Consider the following 23916-nt stretch of genomic DNA (forward strand, 5'->3'; position numbering starts at 1 on the left):
ATATTGCTGATGTTGTATTTCACTCTACAGGGTGCATTAGTTTTAGATAGTTATAGAGATTATGGTTAAAATTGATATTTTACTCTCTGAGTCGAACGCTCACTCCTGTTCAATATTTTTCCAGGCCACATGAGGATATTTTTGAGGTTAACCTGCTTTTCTCCCTCGCAGGTCGTCTATTCATGTTTGTGTAATTTTATAAACATCTAGAATTTCCGCATGTGTTAGAAATATTTATTTGATTTGGGTCTGTAATGTAAATTATTATTTTGGACCTGTAAACTTATTATTTTATGCATGTTGATGGATTGGATGAGGGAGCTGAGCTCCCATTTATTTTTATGTTGATAAGAGTATATGGAGGGTGAGCTGAGCTCCCCAATTGATTATTTATTGTGTTTACAGGTCGGGTGAGTCAAAAACTCCCCGTTGAAAGGTCCATTTTATGGCCGGACTCTGTCCGGTTGAATTCTTGAAATTGGGCCCAAATGGGCATTAGAGTTGGGTTAAGGAATAGTTAGGCTTACTACGGGTCTCGGGGGCTTTAGGCTGGCTCAGGTCCTAGTGCCGGTCCGGCCCATAGGTTGGGTCGTGACAAATTTTTTCATAAAAAATATTTTTCATATATAAGTTATTTTCCGTGAAATAAACGAAGCCGTAATAATAAATAAATTATTTAATAAAAGCTCAATGGATCGAATTTCTTACTATAGGTCCATTTGTTTGGCGAATTATATAGAAAATATTTTTTATAAAAACTGTTTTCTTAAAAAATATTTTTCATGAAAATATTTTTTGTTATTTGGTTGTAATACTAAATTAATGGTATATATTTATATCATGTATGTATAAATATTTTCACATTTTAATAAGATTATCAAACTTATTTTTCTTCAACTTATTTTTTTGAGTGCCCCAAACCGATCCTAAATATGATAAATTTCAGAATAAATAAATAAATAAATAAACTCCAACTTGAGACTTTTTAATTCCTTATACCTTTGAAAATGAAACGAGATCAACTAATTGTTTGGTTCTATTTGATTGACCTAAAAAATTAAAGTAACATATATTTCTGATTAAATTTTAAAATATCAAATTCGAGTTTCAATTAAAACTAAATGAAAAGCAAATAATCATAGATGTCATGTTCTCCATATCTTTTTTTTTTATATAATTTTTAAAAATTCTTTTAAAAAAATCTCACTTTTAAAAATAAACTTACAAAAGGAGCGTACCTAAAGACTTATTAAGCTCTTTTACTGTACTTAACAATGTGGAATTCATAACAATAGAACATCTTACTTACTTCAAATTGTAACAATTCTTGCCTTGTCATGTTTATTGTTCCTATTTTAGGGACTGAACTCCATAAATTTATCATTTTTTGCATTGATGAATACCTGAATTTTGCTTATATTTGGTGTACCATGAAAGATTCAAACTTCAGCCTATAAACTTTTTACAGCTCTGGAGATAATTAAAAGATTTAAGGCAATTTATTCATCCATTAACAGAAAAAAAAAATTGCTGCATTCATCAGCAGCTAAAAACCAATATCATCAAGGATTATCTGGTTAAGCTTCTTCATCAAGTGAACCAGCAAACATGGTTAGCCAGAGACAATGCAGATCTTCCTCTAACTGTGGCCTGAATTGAGGTAGCTAATATTGATGCTTAATCATCCTTATCAGCATCTGCATCATAGTAATTGAAAGGAAGTGGAACTGATTTGAATGCTCGAAACTTGCCGACGTTGTTCAAATGCTCATTCTCCAACCTGGTTGAATATCATATGAACCATTTTTCTAGGCATGAGTTACACATTAACAATCACTTGATAATGCTTTCATTTAGACTCTGGAATTGTCATAGGTACCTGAAGAAGCTCCAAATACCACGACGAATAATCTCTAGGCAGGCAATTACAGTTGATGCAGCAATCTTATGATGGCTTGGCAGATTGAATTCTAATACTAATTGCATCCAAGCCAGTCTTAGAAGTACATTCAAGACCTGGATAAAAACCCAAGAAACATATGGAATCAGTAGCAGCAACACTACACCAAGCTCTCATTTTGATCAGTTAATATTTACCATTGCAGCAAAGTAGACACTTTTGTGTGAAACTACAAGTTTGTCTCTAAGGAAAGGGTTCTTTGATTTCTTTTGCAAAAGGCCCCAGTCTACCACAATATCCCAATATGTGTTCATAATTACTGCAACAGCTGAGCTGATCAAGGCCAACACTATCCAGGTCCTTCCTTTCTTCAGTTCACAAGTGGTTCTCATTACAACTGCAACAATTGTCAACAGGTATTTGAAACCGTTGTATCCATGTGTTGCATCTTTCTCTTCGCACAATCGACGAAGACACTATGAATTTTATTTTATTTCAAGAGAACAAACATCTGTCAGCGTATTTTCTAACATAAAGTAACTCATTTAAAATGATTATCAAGAATCTGTTTCTTTTCTGATGGAAGATTGTTCTATAATAAGACTGACATGGCGTCGAAGAAAATATCAAAGCAAGACTAGCTAGAAATGTCACCTGTAGAAAGCGAATCCAGTAGGGGATAACAGCAACTGTAAAATAGAAGGCATTATAGATACCATGATTATGACATTTGCTTTGTCTCCTAGAGTATTCCCCCAAGCCATAGTAGCAAATGTACAATTCAAAACTTCTGATGGCCTGGACCTGAAGTCAAACAGCAGTAACACTAACACCACAATCAAGATGAAATGAAACTCTTTCCTCTCATTGGTTCAATGCATGGGATGATGGGAACAGTTCAAACCTGACTGGCAAGGTGATCTGCCAAGAAAAAATCTGGAAGGGTAACCTGCAAATACATATCATCAAGAAAGTTATCAGATTAATTCAGTTGCATCAGGTATTTATTTTATTGTAACCCTTTGTTTGATTACCTTATACAGTGGTGCACAAATACAACGGAACAAACACCGGATAAAGAAAAAACGACTAGAGCGGTATATGATGTCAAAAGGGCAGAAAAGTATGACCAGAACCACCTGGATACATAATCATGCTAGGTTAAATTTAAAATATCTCATATATATTTTCTTACAACAAAACAACAAAAAATTCAAGTGTGTGGAAAACTAATAGCCATTTTTCTGCAGAAGCAATTTGTTCAGTAATCACAAGTAAAACATTCTGATGGAAATAAACTGTAGCTACTTGTAGAACCTTACAGCAACCAAGCCTAAAGGAACCATTTCAGTGACTGTCTTGTACTTTGATGCATTTGAGCCTGAATCCAGGTGCAAATTTGCCAGGCAACTGGCTAATACAAGTAATGCAAGGCCGTTGCTTAGCATGAAAACTTCTCTGTGGCCTAGCTCTGTACCTTGTTTGAAACCAAATATAAATGGATAATTGACCCGATAACGCCTCCAGAAGTAAATGTTTGTCACATACATGAGCTTGTGTAGGACAGCATATCCAAATAAACTGCAATCAAACTAAAATGATTCTCAGAGAAAAAACACAAGCCAGATGAATAAGCTGTGAGAATCCTATCAAACAAAAAGTTTTAGTTAGGACCATGATTGTCTCTTGCCTGTAAAGTGGGAAAATGTTGACTACATATGAGACCCCTTCCCTCTTTTCCATCAGTTTCCGAGCTTGTATTCTCAAAACAACAGCTATCAATAGTAAAATTGAGCAACCGGAAAAAAACCCTGAAAACAGTAACCCAAAGGTTCAATCAATTAATGGAGGTTGCAGAAACGTAAATTGAAGAATGCTTCCAAACATGCATATCCGTTACAAAATATAATGCTGTCCTGGTACTGAGATTTGAAATAACAACCCTCAGTTCTTGAATTTTGAAATAACACCACTCAATTCTTGAAACAACTTGCCTGAAAAGAATGTTACACTGTGCTTTTCTCTTTTTGCTTTTGGCCTCAGTGACTTCATACCTTCCCTGCGATTTGAGTTTGAGAAATGCTTGATGAAGGTAGCCTCCACCCTTTCAAGGAGGCCACTCACCTATAATAGCAGAGAGTTATCTGATTTACCAGGAAAATACAGGTAGAAAAGATAGTCCTTTTAATAAATATGATTTACCATGAAAATGCTGTATTTATCAATGTAATGCATCCTTTTTCTAGCTGATTCAAGAGAGATTCGTATGGAAGTATTTGTAGAATTGATGTCGGCTTCAAGACTATTAATGCTATTTAGGCGGTAAGCATGACCATATATAGGGTATCAACTACCACCATGGGCACCTTACCTCAACTACAATCATCAGCAATCCAAATCTTCTCTCAAGATCTGATTTTTATTTACTAAGTCAATTCAATCCAATTTTGGTCATTATTCTTCAAACACTTTCAGAGGATTCAATTCACTTGCCATCAGAGATGAGATGATTATTACTTTTCACCAGATTTTAATACCACCACGTTCTTTTCTTGAGATCAAGAAGGTGTGTTTGCTTACCTTCAATCTTTCTAATGCCAATATCAAAATGCAATGAAAACCAAAAGAATTTGAACTTTATGAACTTGTTATTTGTTGATAAAATTGATGTTGAATGAGAGAGAAATAAGGATATGTTTATTTTGGTACATGCTTGGATGCCAACACAAAGTAAATATATACCAGCCTCCAGTCCTAGAGGACAGGTATTATCTCTGATATCATCATTGTTAAATTTCCCAGTATATGGTAGAATTTTTTTTTTTAATTATTTAATGTCTAAATGAAGAATGAAATATCTTGAATACCGCATGTTAACAACACATTTATTTGATCTTGTAATTCAAACATGAACAAATCAATATACCTCGTCAGAGCTGCCAAGGTAAGAGTTGTCCACTATTTTCATATATGACCTGGATGCTCTCCTTGATGTGAACTGCATTACCCCAGAACAGGAGATTAAGCACAGAAACCTATCACTAGAACAGAACATGCAAGCTCCAAAACTGAAGCAATCAACCCAAAATATCTTTTCTCTTGTGTGAGTGTTTTGGTGCATTAAAATTCAGAAGAATGAGAAAAAAAGGGCCTATTTTCTTTCATGGTTGTCAATGTTTATGATAGATATTTTGGGAATCTAAATCGGCCGTAAAATAAGTAAATGTCTGACCTTTTCATACTTTTTCATGATCTTGGAAAATGCTGCAAGGTTCATATAACTGGTTCAACCATTTGAAAAACATAAACACATAGTTGTTCAATGAGATCAGAAACAAGAACGTATTTATAAAGTATAAGTTTCGCGGAATTTGCAATATCAGTTACCTATAGTGCTTTAGAAGACGGAGCTTGTGGTAAAATTCAATGAACACAACTCTAAGTCGTTCTTCAACTTTCCTCAGCTCCTCTTTGTTAAAGGAAAGGTCCTCATCTGTAGAATCCTTGAAAACTCCTCTAATAGTTGATAAAGGTGACTCAAGTGTATTGTTAAGTTTCACATACTCAAGTATTTTCAATGGATCTCGTTCACGATCATTTTCCTCCTCTTTGCAAGCACTATCACAATTTGCAGTATGAACTTCGTTTACGTCTGGATTGCTAGTAGACTCTGGATCCGAATCATTGCTTGTATCCTCTCTGAGGGTTGATTCCAGACACCCCCTTCCTGCACGTTGGCCTAAATATGTCAAATGACTTCCTAATTGGAAAAGACAGTTATCTAATTATTGCCAAGATCAGAACTGCATCACCACTGCATGTGTGAGAATACTCCAATAACAGACAATTATTGCCCATTTACATTCCAAATTTAACATCCATATTCCCCACTCCTTCACATATAGCATTGAATTCTGAAAAATAGGGATAACGAATTCTTCAAATTTGAAAGATCTTTACTGTAAATTTAAAGAAAAGATCATTTATATATTCTGCAAAATTGTGTTCTAAAGATTATCTACTTTATTCATCCTCTCCAGCAACTGATTGTTCAATACTGGACAGGATCTGTAACTTCTGTCCAGATTCCAATATTCGTGGTTTTCTTACTTTCTAGTTGCAATGCTAATCCTTACTAGTATACTCAATTTGGGAAAACACCACATCAATTTGGAGCATACAAACGAATAATTTAGATGTAAATTGTTATGACCCCAGCTGTAGCAACTGAGGAAGAATTGGCAATGGAAAAGTGGTTAATCTGTTGATTGCTAACGAGGAAGTCACTACAGAGCTAGCCAATGATAGTTGATTTAGAATGAATATAAATGGATTGAGTTGCAACCATTAGAGAATTAATGAATTGAATGCAGTTACAATATCTCTTTTTCCTTGCAAATTCTGTTCTATTTCTATCGCTTTCTCTCATTTTCTTCCTCTTTTTCTTCACTTTCCTTCTCGCCAAACTGGAATTAGGACGCCAAGGTCTTAAAATAAATTTGTAGCCAAAATCATAGTTTCTGCTTTCTTTAAGTAGATGCAAAATTTTAAATCTATTTTGGGTCCAATTCTCTTCTTTGTCGTAGTTTTATTGTTGCCTATTAAAAATATATAAAAGAATACACATACCATTTGCAAGTCAACCAAAAAATCAGAATAGGCAGTAGATGTTCAGCTCTTACCTAAATTAATGTCCCTCAAGGGGTGGTTTGCAGCAGCAATGTCATTTGAACAACTTGCCTCAGCATTGGCACCCTCAAAATCATGTTTTTGCTGCCTGATCCTCAACGCAATCAAGACATCCATTTGTCTATTTAGCAAAGATGCCTCATGCACCATCTCCTCCACCTTGTCCTTGTAAAATGAGTTAACTTTGTTCAGCTCCTCATCAAGTTTTTTGAAGAACATTACCTCAATGTCTCCCCCTTCTTCAGACTTTCTCAGGAACTCAGTCTTGTAAAACTTTCTACAGCCATCTTCCAGCGATGTACTAACATCTATAACTTGGTCTTCAATGTCTCCCTTACTGGGAAATTCGGTAGATTGTGGTAGCTCTAGCCCACTAAAGGCTCTGTGCATTGTTAATCTGTGATGTAAGGATCTCAATGGTGTTGAGGGTTGCCTGCTTTGCTTGCATTGCAAGATTTCTCGAAGAATTCTTTTAAGGCCATTATAATCCATATAAGCTTCAGTCCACTCAGGCACCTTTTGTTTCTTGAACTCTTTGCCGAACTTCATCTTTCTGTCTCTTCTAGTTCAATTTATATAATCAAAGTTTTCCTGGAAAAATTTGACTTTATCAGAATCCTAATAATTCAGAGTTTCTTCCCTTCTGCAAAATAATCAGATTAACGATTGAATCCCAAATAAAGAACCCAGAAATAAAAAAAAAAAACATTGCGTTATATACATGCAGTTCGTACACAAGAAAACATTACAGTCATAAATTCAAGAGTTGTAAAGAAAAGAAAATGAACCCAGAAAGAAAAAAAAAAATTGAGAGAGAGAGAGAGAGTGGAATGTTAACCTTCAGTTGTTGCTTAGTGAAGAGTGATACTACCATTAAAGCTTCCTTTGAGCATGGAGATGCGTCATTCTGTAATGTGCCACGTAAAACCCCTGCTCTGCTCAACGCTGACATGAAGTTTGCCAGGTATAATGAGTCTCTTCATTTCATATATTTTATTTATTTTTTTTATAATTTTCTTATTTAATTTTTTATATTTTATTATTTTATTTTAAAAGCAAAATTTAATATTTTATATTATAAAAATTTGATAATAATAAAATTTTTAATTAATTATAGTATTATATGACTTTTGACCAAGACATGTCAATTGATTGGTAGAATCACATGAAATACAGTGGAGAGGGAAGCAGCATAATAATTATTTTGCGGTAGAGAACAGTATGAGCCGTTAGTGGCCTACACGTGTCCCTTACGTGGAAAAGAAAGTATGACCTGGCGCTCTTTATTGGGCGGTTACAACTTACGAGGGCTTCACGGACGACAGTTGCACGTCAGATTGGATATTTCCAGCTATCCGTTTTATTGGATAGTGATTTAAACAATTAAAAGGTAATTAATTAATTAAATGAAAAATTTTGAATTTGAGATTTTTTATTTTTGTTTTTTTAAATGAATAAAAATTAATTAAAATATCTCGTAATTGGTAATTACGTAAATATTAGAGTGCACATAATTCATAATTCTTCTCTTAATAAATTAATTTAAATTTATAAATATTTAAAATTTTAAATAATTATATATTTTATTAAAATATTTATAAGTGATAGATAAATTATTAATATATTTAATAAAAAAATAATTTATAAATATATTTATTATTAAAATAATAAAAATATATTAAATAAAATTTATGATAAATTTTAAAAAATAAATAAAAATAATATAATAAAATATTTAATTAAATTAATTTTAAGTATTAAAATAAAAAGTTAAGTCTTTACTTATTTTTTTAATTTATAATAAAATAAATAAGCCAACTCATTTTTAAGATTTATAAGCTGATTTGATTATTTATAAATTAAGATAAATATCTTTTAAATTAAATTAAAAAAAATAGCACTATAAAAATTAGTTGATATTAATTAATTTTATATTATTCCTTAATAAATGTATTAGATTAATTAAAATATAATTACTTTAATAAAACTCTATTTAGAAGTAAAAGATTTACTAATTTGTTACATAATTTATTAATTAAGAGATTAAATATATTATATGAGTGACATAAATTTTATTATAAATTAATAGTAAATTAAAATTATAAATTGAATTAGTGTGTTATATAAATCATATTATAATTTAATGAAAATATGAAAAATCGTACAAAATATTGCATTATTAAAATTAATAGTTTGATATATATTATAAATACAAATAAATCAAGTAAATTTTAAATATAGCCAAATTTTAATTATTATAATTAAAACAAAGGGGTTTTTAGGTAGCGCTGGGGGCGGGGTTGGCTGCAGGTTGGGTCTCAAGCAATCATTGGTGGTCATCCATGGCACATATTAGGGGTGAATAAATTTCAGTTTGAATTAAAAAATTGAATCTAATTGAATTAATTTGATTCAATTAATTTGATTTTAAAATTTAATCAGTTTGATTTGATTTTATATTATAAAAATTTTAATTATTTTAGTTCAGTTTAATTTTAAAGAGAAAAAAATCGATTAAATCGAACCGAACTGAATAGTATTTTTATTTATTTAAATTGACTCAAATCGAATCAAATCAATTTTTGAATATTTATTTTTGTGGGGAATTTATAAATTATATTTAATTATATATATAAATTATTTAATTTTATTTATTAATGTTTATTAGGTTCAAATTAAAATTAAAATTAGATCAAATAACTTAAAAATCAAATCTAAATTTAAAAATTAATAAAAAATCAAAACCGATCAATTTGAACCGAACCAAACTAAAATAAAACGATTCGATTCGATTTTTCATCCATTTCGGTTCGGTTTGATTTCTAACATATGTAATTTAATTTTCATAATTTAATTCAGTTCGATTCGGTTTGAACCGAATACGCACTACTAACTGAAATGGAGCTTTCTGAGTTGATGCTTCATCTTCAAAATGCATAATGAACAAGAAATGGAAAAATATGTTCCCTTTTTGTATTCTTGGCAATAAGATGACAAAAAACAAAATTAAATAAAAAAAATATTTAAAAATTACAAATGATTGAAGATCAATTTGAGCCGTTTTGGTCTGAATTTAAATAACTTTAAGCTAACAAAACTCATTTTAAAAAACACAAGAACCTGCTTACTTGTGGAAAATAATTTTCAATTTTTTCGAAAAAAAACTCCAATTTTCATTTTTTATGGAAAACAAGGAAAACGTGTTCACCTACAAATAATAGAAGTGTTTATTTATCCCTCGAATTTGTTAAAGGACTTAAATGACTTTTAAGCTAAACTTTAAGGATTAAAAAATATAATTTGCCTTGTATTTTTGTTATAACTAGTTTTTAAGAATATAAAGTTATTGAATTATAAAGGTCACATTAGAACAGATATAAGAACTAATGAAATCTTCAAAGGTAAAATATTAACCAAAATGAAGATGAATGAAGATGGTATGGCACCAAGATATGCATACCAAAAAGTTGGTAGTTCATTTTTCATTCGACCTTTCTAATTCATCAAAGCTACCAAGAGGACAGATGCCATTCCAACAGTAAAAAAATCTTGAAAAATATTAACAAAGGGGGCAAACAAAATAGTAGCATAATGCAATTGATAAACAGAGTAGTAGCATCATGCAATTGATATTCCTACAAAACGTCAATTCGAATTGCTGATAATTGCATAAAGTTTCAACCATAGTTATGTCAAACCTACGTGTTGAACTCTATAGTTCACTTATCTCAGCTGGGAGATAATAAAGGGCTGTTTGTTTAGTTATTTTGCTCGCCAGTGTTCCCCCTGTCCCCACTACAACAGTAGAAATGTGGTAGCTTCACTCTCCCACAACTCCTGCAAGCAAACAGTGAATCACAGAAAAGAACAATTCAGATGCGTTAGCTTCATACTCAGCAAATTAATGTTGTTGGTGGATTTTTCCTGCGGGTATGGAGATGGGATCAAACATATGATATAATTCCTGAATTTAGGAAACACTAGCTATGATGATATATAATGAATTTCAAAGTTATTGATGAAAAGCACACTTGATTTGTTTGAAAAACAGAGACACAGTTGAAGCGAACCCATTCACGGGTTCAGTTTCATATTTCCTCTTAAATGCTCTCGTAACAGACATTGTTTATATTTGTTTTATCATCCACAAGAAGTTTATTTCTTTTATTCAGGGCTTCGTCTCCCCAAGAGAGAGAGAGAGAGAGAGAGGTGAAGCAATCCACTCCACAGTTCCTAAACCAGTCACTCTGAAAATCAACATTTTTACAAACGTTGAAATTTAAGGTCAAAGCAAGAAATGTTTCTTTGGACTAAACTTTCTGCAGCAGTGATTCAAACATTTTCTAGCCACCGGAATTAGATACCATAACAAAAATGGACAAATATTTCTCAATGAACTGTTTTCCCTAAATCACAAGCATCATTGGCAAACCCTTACCTGCAACGAATAATCACTGGTGTTGGTTTCAAAGCCTTTGGTCCATTTCTTATACCCCTCTTATGGGGAGACACCTACATGATTTACAAAGCATTAAGGTCACTACCCCATATACACACACACACACACACACACACACACACACACTCACAGATTTCAGTGTTCCAAAATCATGGTTTTGTACATAAAATTGGTCACTGAAAACAAATGCAAAGTGAATTATACATCAACAAACCTCACAATTGAGTTAAAAAAATAAAAAAAGAAGAAGCAACCCAACAAGGTCTAATTATTAGAATTGCTGCTTCAGAGATAGTGAAAGGGAAATCATCAAGGAGAGTATCAAGAGGAGAAATGTCCATGCACTCACATATCCGCACTGTGCATTAACTACACAATCAACCCAAAATCAGAATGTCATAACCCTAGAAGACTGTCACTAGATATGCTCATTATTGAAATAATCCGCTAAAGTAGAATAATAATTTGTTGACATCCTAGTCCACCTCAATAATAGGCATGTTCTTCTCACAAACTATGAAGCAAGCAAGCAAGCCAAGAGAAAGGCATGAAGAAGTGATCCAATTTCTTCTTATTGGCAATAAGCAAGCAATATCAGCATTTTCTCGGCGAAACCTAAGAATAATTCACAATTAGAAAACCAGAATGACCAGAAGCCAATCCAATTCAGAAGCACAGCCACCTAGAACGCCACCAAAACCCTAGTTAACCGCCCCAAAAAACCCAGATCCTAAACTAATACGTGATCATAGTAATAATGATAATAAATAATAAGAATAGTAAAAACCGATCAGAGCAAGAAATGAGGTGAGCAATTACCTTCTTCTTGGGGACAGCCATCAGTTCCATGGATCCACCGGAAGAGAAACTCGGGAGCCCAGGATGTATCTGCTACTGCTGTTATCTGGGTTCGGATCAAACTCCGGCGAAACCATCTGTGGAGGAGCGATCGTCCGGTGGAGGGACCCATCCAACAGTGGAGGCATTATGTGGAACCACCTCAAGAGCGCTAACATGCATCCGTTGTCACCGCCGGCGGCTTTTAGCATACCTAATCGCTGCGCCATTGACACAAAGGATGGGGAAGCTCGCTTCTCTGTTTATGCATCAGAGGCGATGACGGCGTTGGATGTGGAGAACGGCGGTGCATAAAACGGCGTCGTAAAGAAGCGAAATGGAGGGAGCGGCGAAGAAAGTTAGAATGCCAATTAAAACAGCGTCGTTTCAAACAATAACACAAGGAGGTCAGATTTCCATTTTGGTACAAATAAGTTGGGCATTTATTAGTTTGACCAATTTTATAATTCTGTTATATATATATCTTATTGTATTTATTCTCATATTTACATTCAAAATTTGTTATTTTTTTGAATAATTTAAATAAATTATTTACATTAATTTTAATAAATTTTAAAATTATTTTTCATTAATTTTAATAAAATATTTATTTATTTAATTTAAAATTAAACTATATTGTAATTAAAATACATTTTGATAATAAATAATTTTTTATTTGAGTTTTTTAATTATTTTAATAATAAGTATATGTATAAACTACTTTGATAAACGTGTCAATTGCTTATCAATAAATATTTTAATTAAATACATAAATATATAATTAAATCTAAATTTTACTTAAAAATAAAACTAAATTATTAGTCTAATCTTCATTAAAATAAAAATTATTTTATAATATTATCATATATTTTATATTATTTTTATAATTTTTATAATATTATTATATATTTTATATTATTTTTATATTCATCATATAAAAAAAAATTAAAAATTAAAATTAAAGTCATGCACATATTGTGAGTATCATAGTTATGGTAAGCATTTGCGATTTATAAATCTAAATCATTAGCTTGATCTGATTTTAAATTTGATCCGAATCGATCTTAATTTGATTCGCGGTTCGAACCGGCCATGCCGGTCTACTTGAAACCTCTCAAGTGGCAACTCAAGACACAGAGCTTCGTTAGTCAACTTTCCCTCTCCTCTCACCATTTTGGCTCCAAAAGCAAAACGAGATCTTACAAATGCAGAATGGAATGGATCTGAATTCCTTCACAAGGAGGCGATTATCACCTTCCAAGTACACTGATCAAGGCCCCGCCCAGCTCTTTCGGCTCCGACTTCGGAGATTCGGAACCACTACGATGACTGTCACCAAGATCTTGGCAACCGGTTTGGTTGCTTTGCCTGTATTATTCACGCTCTCCATGATGCTTGGACACCAGCCGTCTGATCGGTTACTGGGGTTGGCTGAAGCTAGAGTTCTCGAAAAAAGAACCCAACCAAATGATACAGGAGCGTTCTCATCATTAGGACTAGGACGTGGTGAGTTCCTTCAACATTTCTTTCGTTTTTCTTTAATTTTTTAGGGTTTCTTGATTTCAACTTATTAAGAATGTGATTGCATTTTGAGTAAACGTTTTTGGGTTTTCAAAATTTCAAGCTGAATATATCTCTGATTGTGTAAGCAATCATGTATTGATAGTATATTAGGTTTACTTCAATTTGTGTGAATAGAATCACTTGGATTTTGTTTCTATAAGATTGCAATCCACAAATTTTTGCAAACATTTGATCAAATTTTTGTTAGGCTGCTAAGAATGTCCTATGGAAAATGAAATCACAGTGGAGTGATTTGCTGATTTAAAATCGTACCAAACATGGATGATAAATTCTGTGATCATGGTGAATTAATTCTAAGTAATAAGAATTTCAAATTTCTTAGTTCAAGAATTGGAATGAAATGGGATGTGTGAGTGATTTTCTTTTTATTTTTCCAAACTCAGGATCAGAACATGTTCTATCACAACCTACTGATAAATCCAATGACAAATTGCTTGGTGGACTCCTTGCCGCTGGATTTGATGAAGCTTCTTGCACCAGTAGGTACCAATCCTATTTATATCGCAAGACTTCCTTCTATCAGCCTTCTTCATATCTCACTTCCCGACTCAGAAATTATGAAGATCTTCATAAACGTTGTGGACCTAATACTGAGTCCTACTACAGAGCTCTTGAACAACTCAAGTCTGGCCAAACAGTTGGTTCTTCAGATTGTAAATATGTTGTATGGATATCTTTTAGTGGCTTGGGTAACAGGATACTATCCCTAGCTTCAACATTTCTTTATGCTCTTCTCACAAATAGAGTCCTGCTTGTTGATCGAGGTAAGGACATGGCTGACCTCTTCTGTGAGCCGTTTCCAGAGAAATCATGGTTTCTGCCCATGGATTTCCCTTTCATTGATCAATTTGAAAGCTTTGATCAGAAATCTTCTCATTGTTATGGGAACATGCTGAAGAATAGTGTCTTAAATGCTTCAGCAGAATCGGTCCCATCTTATCTATACCTCCACCTAGTTCATGATTATGATGATCATGATAAGCTCTTCTTCTGTGATGAAGATCAATCTCTTCTTGCAAAAGCCCCCTGGTTGATTACAAAAACAGATAACTACTTTGTCCCTTCTCTTTTCTTGATCACTTCTTTTGAGCAAGAGCTAAGCAAATTATTTCCTGAAAAAGGAACCATTTTCCATCACCTGGGGCGGTACCTTTTCCACCCCTCAAATCATGTATGGGGACTAATCACAAGGTATTATCAAATTTACTTGGCAAAGGCAGATGAGAGCATTGGCATTCAAATAAGAGTTTTTGAATCAAGACCTGGTCCATTTAAACATGTGATGGATCAAATTTTGGCCTGTACTCTGAAGGAGAAATTGTTGCCTGAGGTAGATATGCAAGACTCTGTTGTTACTCTCTCTGAAAACCCAAAATTGAAAGCTGTTTTAGTGACATCATTAAATTCAGGGTACTCTGAAAATCTGAAGAACATGTACTGGGAACACCCAACTTTGACTGGGGAAGTTGTTGGCATTTACCAGCCAAGCCATGAGGAGTATCAACAAACGGAGAAGCAGATGCACAACAGGAAGGCATGGGCAGAAATGTACCTCCTCAGTTTGACAGATGCATTGGTAACGAGTTCATGGTCAACATTTGGCTATGTTGCACAAGGTCTTGGAGGTTTGAAGTCCTGGATACTTTATAAGCCTGAAAATGAGACAGCCCCTGATCCACCTTGTCGCCGGGCAATGTCAATGGAACCTTGTTTTCATGCTCCTCCCTTTTATGATTGCAGGGCTAAGAAAGGAACTGATACGGGTGCGCTCGTTCCTCATGTGAGACATTGTGAGGATATGAGCTGGGGTCTAAAGGTGATAGACAGTCACGATGAATTATAGAAGCCATTGTTATTTTGTTAGTTCACCAATTTTGCATACAAGTTTAGACGTGATACATTAAAACTGGTGGCCCTTGAGCACTGTTTCCTGAACAATGCATGAACATTCCTGAATTCAGAGTGTTTTCTCTTTTGTTCTCCTCTCACGGTATGGGTGACCTGGCAAGAAATTGTTGCGCCTGCTTTCAAGAAAGTGATGGAGAAATTTAGCGACCTAGAATTTGAACCGTGAAGATCTACGTGCCAAAGTCTCCGCGATATTGTTGTCTGCAATATGTGTTACAACAAAGAACAAAACTAGCAACATACACACCAGAAAACTTGCTAAATATGTGACTACGTACTGGCAGAATAAAGAGAAGAGTGAGCTAATCAGAGTAGAGGAGGCATGGACTGAGATTTTTTGGAGGCCTGAACTCAGATGGGGGGAAGTCAATGTCGGTATCAATGTCACATGTGTTGTTCTGTGTGATAAAATATTAAAGGTTGCTTTTATAAATAATAATGTTCTTTTTTCTTCTCTTTTAATAGAAAATCATTTGAAATTAACAGAAACTTTTCCTTTCATCCGATGCCAGTTAGCAGAAACATTAGAATTTGTCGTATTATTGAATTCACATAATCATGTAAACATTACCAGCGGGTTATAATCTAGTACATATAATTATTTGATGTGCAGGTCTGCAATACAGAACGTATATAGGGAACTGTATTGTAACGCTCACTCACTTGAGTACTGGTTAAGAATGTCGTAAGCTATGAAGAGTTGCAGAACTGAGAATTCCCATAGACAAGTAGTGTTGGATAAAAGGGTTTATTTCTTATTGAGTTTGAGACCATTTGACTAATGGAGTACTAAAATTAAAACTAGGGAATGAAAGAGCTCAAATAGCTTCTAAACACAATATGAGAGAACTAATTTGCAAATGACAAGATATGTGCAAGTGTAAAATGACTTTCGATGATAACCAAGAAAAATGCAAAGTAATACACGATATCCCCAGTGTTTGGCTGGGTAGCTCCACTGATTATTGCAACCAATGCTATTGAAGCTAAAGAAAAGCTATTCCAAGCCACCTCTTTGTCCGCCCTGCAACCTAGCTGCCTTCTCTTCTTTCAGCCTGTTCAGAATTTGACGTACGTTGGGATCATAGAAACGAGCACGAACATACTTCCTCTCCTTGGCTTGAATTTCCTTAATGACACTAGGATATGGATTAGGAGGTGGTCTTTTTCCCTGAGCACGGGCAATTTGTTTCAATCTTTTATATGCCTTCTCTTTTGCCTCCCTCTCTACCTCATATTCCATCTAGGCAACAAAAAACCCATTTCACATTAAAACGAGAGAGAGAGAGAGAGAGAGAGAGAGAGAGAGAGAGAGAGAGAGAGAGAGAGAGAGAGTTGAAAATGTTCATGGAAAAAGTTAAACTCAAGAATCCAGAAAATATACATTGGCTAACTCCTCAGCGTCCTTCTCTTTAAGTCCCCGCTCCATCAACTCAAGCACCCGCAAACCAAATACACGGGCTGGAGGGGGATCAAAACCACAAATCCTGCACAAGCATAAAGCATAATTGAAGTTGAATTTTCTTTGTTTTAAATGTTATAATTTCATCAGTGTTACAGAGATAAAGTTAATTTCTGTTTTATTTTTTTTACGAAGATCATAATCAGAATCCAAATCTTGAGAGAATTGTAAAACTATAAGATATCTAAGTCAAAAATACTATAGTGATGCATTTTAAAGATCACCTGGGTTAGAAAACTGAGCAAGTCTCAGCACTTAAGTATAACAAAAATTATCAAAAGAAAGACAAATGATAAAATATCAAGTTCCAGTTCCAGAGTTTCAAAAACATCACTTTGAAACCATCATCAGTCCCCAAGCAAACATCCGTTATCCTCCAAATGCACAAGCATAAGGCATCTAGATGAATAATCTTTAATTTTCAAGAATTTTACAACATGATCAGTGTTCTAGTAACTTAACTTGAGTTGGACAGAAATCAATGTAACAGTTCCCCATTCTGAGATGTGTTCCTCCACATTGGCAAATGCGTAACCAATATTCAACTAAAATTTCAAAATTCTGTCACCCATTGAGCATATTGGAAGCCTCACTTATCCTAGCATTCAAATGGTAATTATTCTATTATTCTCTCAACCACAAGCATAGTGGCAAACAACTATCCCACGTGCCTATATGAGAGGAGAAAAAATTCGAACTGAAAAATTTAAGTTAATTTGGCAAAATTCAGGACCAAAGTACACATGTTTGCATCCCATTCACCCCAGTGCCCAAAAAAAAAAAAAAAATTTCAACCATTTGAGATAACAAGCACAATATCATAAAAATTAAAACCCTAATGACAGCTTTTAAAATTAAAATAAAACCCATAACAAGGAAAAATAGGGGCTGAAATAAGCAAGAGGAGTATATTACTTAATGGCATCTTCATATATTGAATGTGGATTGCGCTCAAAGAACTTCTTTACATAAGGATCCTCCGGGAGATGAATTTTCTCAACTTTCCCATCAGTGCGTGGAAATGTTGCAGGCGGTGCCCTGAATAATGAAATCAAGTGCACAGATTAGGGGAAAAAAGGGGGAATTTTTGCAGAAGCCATATAATCCACTGACAAAACTAGATACCCGTTTACATCCAGAAATCAAAAACTAATAAAATTTAAAACTATATCAGAAAAAGAAGGAAAGAAATAGAGACTTGACTGTTCCATGGCTTTGAGCCAAGCAGGCTCGGCTTTGGCCAAACCCTTGACGAGCTTCCTGGTTCTTGTCAGCAAATCTCCTCTCATGTACGACATGGCTACCCTCTATGTTTTTTTTTTTTTCTCCCTTTCTCTGCTGCCTTCTTCTCACTTCCTAGGCAAAAATGACATCGTATGTAAGTAGCCAAGAGGTTGAAAAAACAAAATCAATTAAGTTGTATAGCAAATTAAATGGAATTGTGAAAGTCAAAAAAAAAAAAAAATAGATGGAATTGTGTGCATATGTATATATGTAGAAATGATTGATACGATACTGTTGTTTGGCGAGAAGACCACTGCTGTTGGAGGTTGTTATAATATGTGTGGGAATAAAGAGAGAGAGTTAGAACTGTACACGTGTATTGTTAGTTAGTTCAAGAACTGTAAAAGCTATAATCTCAGCATTGCAATTCATTCTGGATTCTTGATGTCAATGAATTGGTTTTCTTTCTCTGTTTCTCTTCTCTGGATCCTCCCATTTCTCTTTGATTCTTTCCTTTATCTCTCTGGTTTTTTTCTTTTTTCCTGAATCATATCAATTGGTATCAGAGCTAATGGTCCTTGGCTATGGATTCTGCTGCTAATTCTTCATCTCATATCCCTCCTTTCTTGATCTAGGTTTTTTCTGTTTCACTCTTCTTCTTGGGTTCTCTGAGATTGGGTTTCTTGTTACTTTTCTTTTCTCTGTTACATTCTCATTTATCCTATTCTTCCTTTCTTGATCGTCAAAAGCAGTGGAATATTCAATCACAAGAAATTTATCGGAATTAAATGAAAGAAGGAATAAAGGTCTCAATTCAAGGTGTGAGGAGACCTATTCATTGAGTCACAATTGTGATAAAGCACCCTTATTTGTGACTATCATCAACGATGAAGATGATTTTATTGTGGATGAAGCTGTGGGTTGTGGGGACAGACATGAGAGTCCTGGTGGTGTTATCCATGAACAAGAAGAAGATGAGAATGAAGGTAAAATGGAGTTTCCGGAGCTGCCATAAATCCAAGAAAGTACTGCCACAAGTAACAACAACCTGAAGAAGCCAGATTCCTTGCAAGATTGTCTGAATTCTTTTGATAATTTTTACCCAAATTCATGCCTATAGGCTCCAGCTGCAAAGGATTTTGGTGATTTTTCCAAAAAGGTGAATGATTTAAGTACACTCTATGGGAAGAGAAGTTTGCCTCTTGATATGGGTAAAAAGGCACTTGGGTTATTGAAATATCACCGTTTGTAGGTGATTGAAATGAACAACAAATTGATGGAAATTTATGGAAAGTGTGGGAGTATGAGAGATGAACGTCAGATGTTTGATTAAATGTGGAAGAGGAACATGGGTTCTTAGCAATTGTTGATAAGCCAGTATGTAGCAAATGGAAAGCAATGATTTGTTGCTGTTGTTTGAGGAGATAAAAAAATTAGGGGTACATCCTGATAAGGACACTTTTGTGGTAGTTATGGCAGCATGCTTTAGTGCAGAAGCTATTGAAGAAGTTTTCAAAGCAATGAGGAGTGAGTACGATCCTATCAATAGTCAAGGAGGCAGTGCATATCTATCAGGAAGAAGAGCTCAGATGATTAATGCTGACTATTTACTGAATTTTCACAATGATCAAAACAATGACCCCATTGCTCATCCTCAACCAAGAGTTCCTCCTCCAAGACAACAGCAGAAGATAAAGCCTTACAACAAGGATTTGTTCATTCAGGCTAATAACATGTTTGTTGTGTTAGATACAGGGAATTATGCTCTTGAATTGATAGATCCTGATAAAATGCTTAGGTGGAACAATATAATCTGAGTGAGTCCATCTCTGGAGCTGGATACCATGTTGAGTTGCAATGATAAGGCATCTGATTCCTTATCAAGGTTTACATTTACATCAGATATGGAACTGTTAGTACAAAAAGCAATAGCAGATTTGGATGGCTGGTTGGCTAAGGACTTATTAATGACTTGGAGAAGTTTCCATATGTTTGAGCTGCAATGGAACAATTAGAACAGAGGAAGAAGTATTGGAATGAGCATCCAGTGTGTGACAATGATAGAAATGTTATGTTCCAACAATTGGAAACAATATCAAGAGCTTTTGTTAAGCACAAATATGAAACTTTTTGAAGAAATAAAATGTAAAAAAAGGTGCAGGAATCTCAAGGAGAATGAGTATGAAATGGGGCAAAGACAGAGGAAGAAAAATATGTTTCCAAGCAACCAAGAAGCCAAGTATGGGAATATGCCAACAAGCCATATCTGCATTCTTCAGAGTTCCTTGATGACAAGGAACTTTTCGATGGGAAGGTATTGATACGATACTGTTGTTTGGCAAGAAGACCACTGCTGTTGGAGTTTGTTACAATAGGTGCAGAAATAAAGAGAGAGAATTAGAACTGTACACGTGTATGGTTAGTTAGTTCAAGAACCATAAAAGCTATAATCTCGACATTGTAATTCATTTTGGATTCATGATGTCAATGAATTGGTTTTCTTTCTCTGTTTCTCTTCTCTGGCTCCTCCCATTTCTCTCTAATTCTTTCTTTTATCTCTCTTCTTTCTTTCTCTTTCTTTCTGAACCATATCTAATGGAAATCAATAAGAACAACAAGATCCTAGGAATGTTCGTGAGATAATTCAAGATGCAATTGCAGAAGAAGCTCCAATCACAAGTACTAGAGTTAAGAAGATGCAAGAGTTGATTGAAGAAACAGCTGAACAAGAAGCTAAATATGGAGATACAATCAATAAATTGGGATTACAAGAAGATGGAAAGTGGCTTAATTTGATCCAAGTTTGCATGGGTGATAATCAAGAAATATTTAGACAGAATTGATGGATTTTTATGTAAATTTAGTGTTTTTTTTTTTATTTAGGACAAGTCTGAATAGTTTTATTTAATTATTTTTTTTCAGATATGTGTTTTGGGCCTTATTTATGCGTTTTTGGGCCTTAGGTAAGAGTGCAGCCCACTCCAGCTTTTTTATTAGTTTTTAGGGTTTTATTTTATTTTTTTAAGTTTAGGGAATTAGGTTTCAGCTGCATATATAAGACTAACTTAATACTTTTTGAGGAAACATTACGTTTGATTAAATTAATACAAGAGAATGATTTTTCCTAAGTTCTTTCTTGAACTAAACTAAATTCTCCAAGAGTGATTAATCTTGTAGGATTTAACAATCTTGATATTCTTAGTTCTTGTTTGATTATAAACTTTGGGTCAAGAATCCTTAATTCTACCTTTGAATTATCTTGGTTTTCAATTCTATATAATTGATAGGTCAAGGTATTCTTTGGTGTTTGAACTTGATTTTGGCTTTCTTAGGATTATAAACCAAACATATTCGTGGGTTTCAAGGCATCGTTCTTGAGGTTCGCATCAATATCAAAATGAATATTAAAAAAAGATAAATTTATATTAAAAAAACCATTGTTAAACCATTTGTTACCAAAATTTAAATTCAAATTAACTATGGTTTACAAAAACGTCTCTGAGATTAGGCATAATTCACAGGTTCATCCATGCTATTTGAAAACCTAACTATTTAGCACCTAATGTTTGATTTATGTTAATTAATTAGTCATTTCGTTTAAAATCAACATTTTTTGCCGTTAAAATTGAAGAGAAAATACAAACTTACCCTTAGCTTTTTTAATAATAATAATAATAATAATAATAATAAGAGAATTCACAATCGAATACATCAAGCATGTAACTTATGCATAACTAGGAGAGAGCATTCGGTCGGTTCGGTTCCAAACTGAACAGAATACCAAAAACCGAAAAATAAAATCGCTTAAAAATATAAACAGAACCGAACCAATCACATAAGAAGAGCCGAACCGAACCAAACAGAAAAATATTGATTCGGTACGGTTCCGTTGCATTAAATCAAAAATATTAGAATTTTTATTTTTTTTGGCTGGGTTATGCATCTTGAGCCAGGTTATGCATCTTCGACCTTAAGGCTTATGCATCTTGGGCTAAAAAATTATTTGGGCCATTTTACTATTCAGTTTTATCGGTTTTACGAAACCCGAATATGTTTAAATTTTCAAACCGATCCAAACCGATAAAACTAAAAAACCAAACCAATTGAACCGAAATGGCCCGGTTCAGTTCGGTTTTTCATTTCACACAGAAAACTGCACAGCCCTATGCATAACTCACAGTGTATATCAGAACTGAAAATTGGAAATAAACTCTTCAAGTACAATTGTTATAATTTAATAACAGTAATCTTAACTTAAAGTAGTTGAGAAACCCTAGCACCCAAAATTAATCTAAACTCACACTCACACTTTACAGTAGATGCGCAACCCTAGCACCCAGAATTAAAATCATAATAGATACTTGAAATGTCAGTTTCACAGTAATGAACAAGTCTCACAATCACTGCACCTAATTAATCAAAAGAAGTTTCATAATTTACCTTAATGCAATAGCCTTTTATGTTGATGAGCGAACTGAATTGAAGCCCAAACAGCCACAAATAGGAAAGGGGGCAGGCGTGCAAGTGCAGCAACTTTTAGAGCTAAAAGAAAGATGAAAAAATATTAAATTCTTCTAATGTCGGAAATCCAGCCGAAAGCAGTAGAGGAAAGAAGAAGAAGATGATGAAGAAGAAGAGTAGACTTGATAGTAGAGCAACCTCACCTTGAAGATTGAACGGACAAGGGCTGAGGTCATGAGGCTACGCGAGCGGCGCAGGAGAGTACGAGAGCAAGGAAGAAGAGAGCTTAGGGAGTTAGGGTTTCTTCATATTATTAGGCTGGGCTTTCATCGCAGATGGCTGAGACATTGACTCGTCAATCTCACCTAATTATTTTATTTTAGTTACGCAATTTAAAATTTTTAAAATAAAATCTTTTAATTTTAATTTTATTTTAAAAAAAATTCCTTCAATTTGTAAAAATAAATTTATAAATTATTTTTTAATTAATATTAAATTAATATTTAATCAAAATAAAATTATAAATTATCATTTATTATTTTTTTATTTTTTATATAAAAATTAACATATTAATAAATATTAGATATTAATAAAACATTATTTTAAAATTTAAAATTTATTATTATTATATTATTATTTTCCTAAGTTGTTACAAATTAAATTTAATTAATAATAAATAATTTTATTAATAAATTTAGTTAAAATAGCTGAAATTGCGGGAACTGTTGGAAACTGAAATTAACTCCCTGCAAACTGATTTAGAGCTTTTAATTTAATGCATGGAAACCACTAATTTCATCTAGAACTGACTCATAATCAAAGCTAATGACAAACATTATTGATTATATTTAATTATTTTAAATATATTTTAAAAATAATTCTTGATCATTTTTTAATTTATCATACATGTTAATAATTATTAGTTACATTTAAATATTAGGTAAATTATTATTTAGCTTTTATATTTTAATAAAATTAATTATTTAATTCTTATATTTTTTAAAATATATTATTTAATCTCTATATTTTACTTTCATTAAATTGTTTAATTCTTTTATCAATTTTTTCTTTAGTTAATACTAATCAAATTATTATTTAGTCTATATATTTTAGTAAAATTAATTAATTAATTCTTATATTTTAGAAAAATATATTAGTTAGTCTCTGTAATTTGATTTTGTTAGCAATTTAGTCCCATAACTATTTTTTATACCTAAATTAGCTTAATTTTTTTCCTCTTATTTCTCTCTCTCTCCATATTTTTTCTCTCAACATCTGTACTTTTCTCCTCCTCATTCTCTCTTTATTTTCATTTGTTGATAAAAACAAGACAAGCTGTCTATACAAAAAAGTTAATCAAATTCCTTAAATTTATAAATAATTAAAGAAAAT

The 23916-nt window shown here is 33.2% G+C and overlaps 4 protein-coding genes across 5 annotated transcripts; 1 reads left to right on the forward strand and 3 right to left on the reverse strand.

Moving 5' to 3' along the window:
• Window positions 1-1368: 1368 nt before the first annotated feature.
• LOC110665343 (phosphate transporter PHO1 homolog 10) lies at window positions 1369-7419 on the reverse strand. Of its 2 annotated transcripts, XM_021825405.2 has the most exons (13): window positions 6583-7419; window positions 5288-5627; window positions 5133-5181; window positions 4827-4898; window positions 3895-4024; window positions 3591-3711; window positions 3223-3481; window positions 2935-3039; window positions 2805-2849; window positions 2555-2704; window positions 2098-2376; window positions 1880-2016; window positions 1369-1780 (listed from the first exon to the last, which is right to left on the reverse strand). In XM_021825405.2, the coding sequence occupies exons 1-13, from the start codon at window positions 7136-7138 to the stop codon at window positions 1678-1680; spliced, it is 2346 nt and encodes a 781-aa protein (XP_021681097.2). In that variant the 5' UTR covers window positions 7139-7419; the 3' UTR covers window positions 1369-1677. The 2 variants fall into 2 exon arrangements, with proteins under 2 accessions (XP_021681097.2, XP_058010017.1); XM_058154034.1 differs by lacking the exons at window positions 1369-1780; window positions 1880-2016 and having other exon boundaries at window positions 2161-2376; window positions 3218-3481.
• Window positions 7420-10119: 2700 nt separating this feature from the next.
• On the reverse strand, window positions 10120-12330 carry LOC110665328 (uncharacterized). Its single transcript, XM_021825388.2, is given in 4 exon segments — window positions 10120-10426; window positions 11028-11101; window positions 11868-11929; window positions 11932-12330. Coding segments are annotated over 4 exon segments (399 nt in total). The 5' UTR covers window positions 12116-12330; the 3' UTR covers window positions 10120-10347.
• Window positions 12331-12949: 619 nt separating this feature from the next.
• On the forward strand, window positions 12950-15832 carry LOC110665329 (galactoside 2-alpha-L-fucosyltransferase). Its single transcript, XM_021825389.2, has 2 exons — window positions 12950-13391; window positions 13853-15832. The coding sequence occupies exons 1-2, from the start codon at window positions 13091-13093 to the stop codon at window positions 15310-15312; spliced, it is 1761 nt and encodes a 586-aa protein (XP_021681081.2). The 5' UTR covers window positions 12950-13090; the 3' UTR covers window positions 15313-15832.
• Window positions 15833-16111: 279 nt separating this feature from the next.
• Window positions 16112-22599, reverse strand: LOC110665330 (uncharacterized; the record flags this gene model as incomplete). The annotated part of the gene is made up of 5 exons (XM_058154035.1): window positions 16112-16620; window positions 16762-16864; window positions 17755-17877; window positions 18038-18195; window positions 22504-22599. Coding segments are annotated over 5 exons (726 nt in total), but the record flags the coding sequence as incomplete, so codon positions are not given.
• Window positions 22600-23916: the final 1317 nt, after the last annotated feature.

The sequence above is a fragment of the Hevea brasiliensis genome, chromosome 9, assembly GCF_030052815.1.
Source record: "Hevea brasiliensis isolate MT/VB/25A 57/8 chromosome 9, ASM3005281v1, whole genome shotgun sequence".
Classification (NCBI taxonomy): Eukaryota; Viridiplantae; Streptophyta; class Magnoliopsida; order Malpighiales; family Euphorbiaceae; genus Hevea; species Hevea brasiliensis.